This window comes from Populus euphratica, unplaced genomic scaffold (assembly GCF_000495115.2).
Source record: "Populus euphratica unplaced genomic scaffold, PopEup_1.0 scaffold111.1, whole genome shotgun sequence".
Lineage (NCBI taxonomy): Eukaryota > Viridiplantae > Streptophyta > Magnoliopsida > Malpighiales > Salicaceae > Populus > Populus euphratica.
The window spans coordinates 644,167-652,051 of record NW_011499877.1 but is presented as its reverse complement, the minus strand read 5'-3'; the positions used below and the strand labels follow the sequence as shown (position 1 = coordinate 652,051).

General features: G+C 31.9%; 1 protein-coding gene across 1 annotated transcript; it reads left to right on the top strand.

Moving 5' to 3' along the window:
• The first annotated feature begins 4,523 nt into the window (after positions 1–4,523).
• LOC105128563 (U-box domain-containing protein 19-like) lies at positions 4,524–6,866 on the top strand. The gene has a single exon (XM_011030285.1). The coding sequence runs from the start codon at positions 4,630–4,632 to the stop codon at positions 6,682–6,684; it is 2,055 nt and encodes a 684-aa protein (XP_011028587.1). The 5' UTR covers positions 4,524–4,629; the 3' UTR covers positions 6,685–6,866.
• The last annotated feature ends 1,019 nt before the right edge of the window (positions 6,867–7,885 follow it).

Sequence of the window (7,885 nt, the reverse complement as noted above, 5' to 3'; positions counted from 1 at the left end):
TTGAAAACTCTCAAAATTATTTTGGATATTCATATGAACAGTGAAGAGGTCTTTTTTGTTCTAAGTCGGACAAGTTCCATGCCAAACCTTAATGTATTGCATTGAGTTTGATATAGTAAAATTAAAAAATTCAACAAAATTGCTTAGGTTTCGTGTTTTATTTGAGAAACTAGTGTTTAACATGATACTAAATAATTACATTAGAATAAAATCTCATGATGACGTAGTATTTGTAGAATTTGATTGCAATCCTAATTTTATTTCTAATGATATTTTATTGAATATTATTGCACACTCAAGAAGACGAAAACTATAATTCTTATCAGATGAATTTCATACGTAATGGAATTGCAAATAGTTTAATGAAATAATAAAAAATAATTTATATCAAGTAATTTTTATTTCATGATACAATAACTGTAGTTAAATCAACTCAACAGATTTCAATTAAATATATATATATATATATATATATATATATTATTTTATAACTTCAATTTGAAAAACATTCGTAACCAAACACATTAAACTATTTTTTATTCAACCTCAATTACAATCATAATTTTAACTAAACATATATTTTTTCAAATCAATCTTAATTAAAAGTACTTTTTATAAAATAAATTTTTTAAATCACAACCACGAAAACTACCACAATTTAAGAGTGTTTGGAAATGTAATAGTTGTTGTTTTTTAAAGTGTTTTTTGTTTAAAAATAAATTAAAATAATTTATTTATTTTTTAAAATTTATTTTTAACATCAATACATCAAAACAATTTAAAAATATAAGAAATATTAATTTAAAATAAAATAAAAACTTAAAATTTTAAAAAACCTTCAGTTGAATTATTATCCCAAACCAACACTTCCAGAGTTATGGTTATTTAGAAGATGGCAGGAAGCATATATATATATATATATAGAAAGAGTGGCAAATAAGTAAATTAAGGGATAAGTAAATTAAGGGAGAGATTTGAGTGAAAGATTGGCCGACCAAAAAAACTAGTTATTAACTCAATGATTAAGTCGGTATGTCAAACAATAACTTATTTTACTTATTTGATTAAAGTGTTCTTTGATAAAAATAAAACATTAATTGATCTCCTTCGAGTTCTTAGAGAGGAAGATGAAATAAATTGAACTTGTTTCTAATTAATACTAATTGGGTCATTTGATTTTTACATGTTTTATCAAACCTTTTTTTAATAAATTTAAAAAATTATTTTACTTTAAATTATTTTTAATTATTTTTAATATATTAATATTAAAAATAAAATTTAAAAAGTAAACGAGTAGAAAGATATTTTATTGACCGAACACAGCTAAAAAGAGACTGTTTCTTTGAGTGCCTCTCTCTGTACTGTAGGAGAGTGCATGAACCATAACCTTCCACGTTCATAATCAACGCTGAGAGAGCTAGCGCGTAATATTAGTCATGAAATGATTGGCCCACGTTCAAGCCATTCCTTTCATTGGTCACCGTCATGCTTTGTCCATCTAGATATATACAAAATGTGTAATGATTATTTTTTGAATTATTTTATATTAGAAATATATTAAAATAATATTTTTTAAATTTTTAATATCAAAAAAAGTTGATAAAGATTGATTTCTGCATATATATATATATATATATATATAATAACAACAACAAAAGAGAGTGTGATGCTGTCGACCTTCCTGGGAAACTGTAGAGCAGCATGCAGCCTTGCATGGGCAGGAGAGCTTGGCGGGCGGCCTTGCTGACAGAGCTAGCTGGGGTATTATTGACCGAACCCATGTGTGCATAACTCTCCATGCAAGTTGACTTTCCATGCTTTAGAACATTTGTTGTCGTCCTTAGGTGCAAGAATTTTTTTTAATCAACATGAATAAGTTTCATCCAAATTATCCACGATGTTTTAATCTTTACGTTATATGAGTGTTTTTGTTTTTGAAAAAGCTTTTGTAATTGTTATAAAAGTATAATTATCTATGATTAATTTAATTTAAATATATGTTTAATAAAAAATATAGTTGATTTTTCTTTTTGATTTTTAATTATGTCTAGGTGGATAAAAAAAACCCTTTGGTAAAGAAGATTCTAGAGTTGTGTTTTTACCCGTGGGGGTGGGTGGGTTAATCCTTCTTATCACATTAGTGAGAATAGAGATAATAAATCTTTCCATAAGGTACATTAGTCCTTTACAACTACATCAAATCCACCTCAACCACATGATTCATATAGGAGCATTGTAGTCAATGATGTCATTACTCAGCTAACCCTTCACACGAGAGCAAGGTATAATGCTAGTAATTCACTTCCCCGTAAAATAATAAATAGAATGCTAGAGACAACAGGTAGAGATTTTAAGATCATGGAACCATATGCATGTTTAATATTAACTATTTCCTTCCCTAATATAGTTTTGTTAGAGATATGTTTTTATACTATAATATATATATATATATATATATATGTGTGTGTGTGTGTGTGTGTGTGAGAGAGAGAGAGAGAGAGAGAGAGAGAGAGAGAGAGAGAGAGAGAGTCAGTTCCACCTAAATAGATAAATGACTATTATATTTTTGGACAAATATCTAAGATTTAAAGGGCTAAAATCCTATTATTGATCTATTTAAATATTATTATAATTTTGTCTAGTTCTCCTTAAACTAAAAAGTATGACATTGTTTTACACTTTTTTTAAGAGAAGAACACAAAATTCCTTGGGAGATATTTTTCAAAGCAAATCACTCTTAGTAAAAAATTAGGGGAGTGAGTCCAAATGAAAAGAATAAATTTTGAAATTTTGTTGATAATTATCAATATTATCTTATTTGGTTGGCTGAAAGGTATTCTCTAGACAACAATATATATGGTATAAGAGATATGTTATCATTTTCCTTGTATTATGTGCAATATAGCTATTATATTGATATTTATTTATCTTGTTTATATGTGAACCTCACTATTAAGACAATTAAAGAATAAAAAAAAAGTTATAAATTACATGTTTTTATAATCATCATCATCATTATTATCATCCTCTAAAGAGGAAGAAAGGAAAAAGTATTAGGAAAGAAAATCTTAGGAGAAGAAAAAGATGACTAATGAATCTAAAGTAGAGGTAATTGGTAAAACTCGAGAGTTGGGATATGAATGCTGATATTGACATGGAAATAGTTGGAAGTAGGTTCCTTTGTAAGATTCCAACCTCTTTGAAAAGAGAAATACACCAATAGGAAGAAAGATTTCATGGCGTCTATATTTAGAGATAATCCTTTAATTGTCAATAGTCATGACCAAAATACATATTATTACTAGAATAACTTAGTTTTCTTGAAATATTCAACGGCTTATAGGAGATAGTATGTCTAGTCTAATAGCTAGTAACTTGAATGACACTCTTTATGTGAGTGAAAAAAAGTTGATCTTTTATCATTATTCTTTATTATTTTTATTAATATTAACAAAATAAAAATAAAAATAAAAATAAAAATTTTCCAAATCAAGTATTAACTTTCTAAAAATAAAAATAATAACACACGTAAATAATTAATTCTTTGATACATACTTATTAGGATATAATTACCACTTCCAAGGAAAAACAAGCTCAGTTAGAAAAGAGTCTTTGTAAATTGCAATTAATATATTACTCCTTATAAATAAATAAAAAAAATTATATACAAAACTCACAACTTTTTATGCTGCTGTAATAAAATTTAAACAAGAAATTACTAGTTAAAAAAAAAAATTAAAAAGTTTGCAAGAATACCGTGAACTTGGTTGAATCAAGATCCAACTGAGTATGGATACTTAGTTGAACCAAGGCCTAACCGAGTTCACCCCATTTTCATTTTCTTCTTTATTTTTTTTAATTTTTCTAATCATCATAATATTCTTTGATTGAAATTTAATTCTTTTTCAATCTATTTTTAAGTTAATTAATTTATTTAAATTGGTATGCTCACAATAAAATTTATTTCCCATATCCATATATAACAATAAAAATAAAAGCAAGTCCCATTATCTGCACAAGTGCTCGCATTATATACACTATCACAAAAACTAACTTTTTTTCAAGGATCATATGAAAACTATTCGTTGTCTTGAAGTCAACGGTCTTCATATGAAGTCTCCTCCTTGCTACCTAGAGTGCACGATATTTCCCGCAAAAAAAAGCCACAATAATAATATCTCCAAGTCATCGCCATCCTCCTTCATTGTTTTGAATAATGGACTCCCCGTTCCCCAAGTAACATGTCGTCCTCTCACTCGCCCACGTGTCCCTAGTCGGTTTGTAGGACCCACCAGTTATCATCTTACTCAATCATGTCTGTACACCCGCAGCCCTGTCTAAAATAAATAACCATGATCCAAGAAGCAGTGTTGCCCAACCCCATCTATCCACGTGTCTACACGTGTTCTTGCATTTCCAACGTCGAATGTAGCCGTCATCACAGGTGCTTAGAAACTTGTTCTTTCAACACGTGTCCAGCAAGATTTTCTAGTTTATCCCCCTCCTATATAAGGACAAATTCAATCATAGTTCTTTCAAGTTTCAACCCAGCAAAAAGAAAAGAAAGAAAACCCATCCAAAACAGAACAGAGTAAATACAAGGATTCTCCTTTCTGTTTTTCACTTCAAATGATTCAAAATTTTGACCAAACTGATCGCCGGATTCTCACATTTCCGGCGGTTCATCCTTGTGAAGCCATCTCCCCGGCAACCCTACTCAATTCTTTAATCAGTCTCTCTCAAAACATATACAATTACCAATCAAAGTTGTTTGCTACACAAAGGAAAAATGCACGCCAAACCATTCGACAAATCAGTCTTCTTCTTCTATTTTTCGAGGAAACAAGGGACCGTAGATTGGCTCTTTCTGATTCGGCTGTTCTTTGCTTCTCCGAGCTCCACCTTGCCTTTCAGAAGGTCCAGTTCTTGTTGGAAGATTGTACGCGTGAAGGTGCAAAACTATGGATTCTAATCAAGTCTCAAATAGTTTCCACGCAGTTTCGAGCACTGATTCGAGCAATTGCGACAGCTCTTGATGTTTTGCCATTGAGTTTGATTGACGTTGGTGGTGAAGTGAAGGAGTTGGTAGAATTAGTAGGAAAGCAAGCACGTAACGCTAAAGTTGAGGTAGACCCTGAAGATGAATGGGCATTAAAACAAGTGTTCTCGATATTAGATCATTTTGAGAAGGGAATTGAGCCTGATTCCAGCTTTATCAAACGGGTACTTGATCATCTAGAGATTAGAAACTGGAATGACTGTAACAAGGAAATCAAGTTCTTGGAAGAACAAATTGGTTTTCGGTGCTCAGATTGTAATGAAAGAGAGGTCCCATTTCTAAGCAGCTTGTTGGGGTTAATGAGCTACTGCAGGGGAGTGATTTTTGAGACCTGGAATCATCGCAACAACGATAAAAGCGATGCAAGGCACGGCATTGAGGCCCCTAGTTGCATAAATACTGAAGATTTTCGATGCCCGATTTCACTTGAGCTGATGACTGATCCTGTAACTGTATCAACTGGGCAGACTTATGATCGGTCTTCGATTCAAAGATGGCTCAAAGCTGGAAATATGACCTGTCCCAAAACAGGTGAGAGGCTGACAAGCACAGAGTTAGTCTCCAACACCACTCTCCGGAAGCTAATCCAACAGTTCTGCACCGATGTTGGCAATTGTGCATCCAATTCAGGAAGCCAAAGTCGAGACATAGCCAGGACCATCTCTCCAGGTAGTCCTGCAGCAGCAGAGGAAATGAAATTCCTCTCGAGGTTTCTTGCAAGAAGGCTAGTTTTCGGTTCAAGAGAGCAGAAAACAAAGGCTGCTTATGAAATTCGGTTGCTTGCAAAATCAAACATTTTTAATCGATCTTGTTTGATTGAAGCAGGCACAATCTTACCTCTCATAAACCTTCTATCTTCTTCTTTTGAACACTATGCTCAAGAGATTGCTATCTCAGCTCTATTGAAGCTCTCAAAGCATACTTGTGGTAAGAAAGAGATCATTGAGAGCGGTGGATTGCAGTCGATTCTTGCAGTTCTTCAAAGGGGATTGAGTTTGGAAGCAAAGCAAATGGCAGCCGCCACAATCTTTTACCTTGCTTCAGTGAAGGCATATCGGAAACTGATTGGAGAAACACCTGAAGTAGTTCCGACCCTCGTGGAACTGATCAAAGATGGGACCACTAGTGGCAAAAAGAACGGAGTTGTGGCCATTTTCGGGCTACTTCTACACTCAGGGAACCACCAAAGGGTGCTTGCATCCGGTACCATTCCATTGCTGATGGATATTTTGTCTTCCTCAGATAACGATGAACTTGTAGCAGATTCAGTAGCAGTTCTTGCAGCCATAGCCGAAAGTGTTGACGGGACATTAGCAATCCTGCAAACTTCGGCTTTATCTACAATCCCAAGGATTTTGCAATCTTCGCCATCTAGAGCTGCCCGGGAGTATTGCGTTACTGTTCTGCTAACTTTGTGCAAAAACGGCGGTGCAGAAGCGATTGCGATTTTAGCCAAGGACCATTCTCTCATGAGTTCACTATATTCACTTCTAACAGATGGGACTCCTCATGGTATCAGTAAGGCTCGTGCTCTGATAAAAACTCTACATAGATTTCATGAAACAAGCTCTTCAGGAAGGATTGCTTCAGTAACTCCATGTGAACGACCAGTTCATGCGTGGTAACTTTTATTCCCATATTTTTTTTACTGTAAATACATCACACATACATTACAAAGCGAGGATAATATTTTTTTTTCCTCCTGGAATTTTATGCAATTTGCTCTAGTTTTTGTAAGGGCTAATTGCTGTATCCGTTGTATATCGTTAAGTAATAAGATACCATATACATGCAGGTGTGCTTTGATATATACATATGTAAAAGAGTGATATACGTTTTCTAGCAATCAAATTTCAATATTTTATTTGCCTATAGCGACGTTTATGCTTGGTTTGTCCATGGATGGTTTTAGTTAAGGATATATTTATTATCTTTCGATAAATAAAAAATAAATACATAAGATAACGTCAATACTCTTGGATTTTGAAAATCTATTTTATATGCTAAATTACAGCATTCGTTTTAATTTAATGCATTAAAACTAGACCACCCATCCAGTCTTATTTATTTATTTATTTATTGGCAAATGCATGTATAATTTTTTATTCTTCGTGTCAGTAGAATTCTCAGGCTCAATTAATTATGTGTAAACTGTAAAGACGAGCTTTAATTGCGTTTTTATATGTTTTAATGTTAATTGTTTTACCTATTGAATTACTTTTGAAAAATGATTAATTTCTAAAGAATAATGGATTGCTTACCTTATTTACCCAAGTGGCTCTTTCTTTTCCATTTTTATGTTTAAACGTGAATAAAACTCTTAGCTCTCATGAAAAAATTTTATATTATTATTAAACCTGAAAATATAACAGTTTTAATTTATCTTTTTTCATAAAGATAAACTTGGCCATGCTATAATTATTTTTTACTAAAGAGGTGATCAATTATTAAAAAAAATATAATTAAAAACCGATATGTTGTCTACCATATTTATAAAAATAAATTCTCACTCTAGCTCTTGAACCCGCGACATCTAGGTTCCTATTAATGACTTGACTCAGTTGCGATTTGAATTTATTATTAATGATTAAAAATATATACTAAGATGCTTTGCCAATTATATATATATATAATTTTCATTGAAATTGTTTGGAATAATATTTATTGACAAACTATAGATGCTTTCTCTCCTTTCTATCACTGTTACATGATTGTCTATCATTAAGTTGATTACTTTAATGAAAATATTTTGGCCATGTACATATCTTTAAACACTCATTTGCTTGATCTCCACTAAATTCCCAGCAGAGGATGAACACGGAAAAC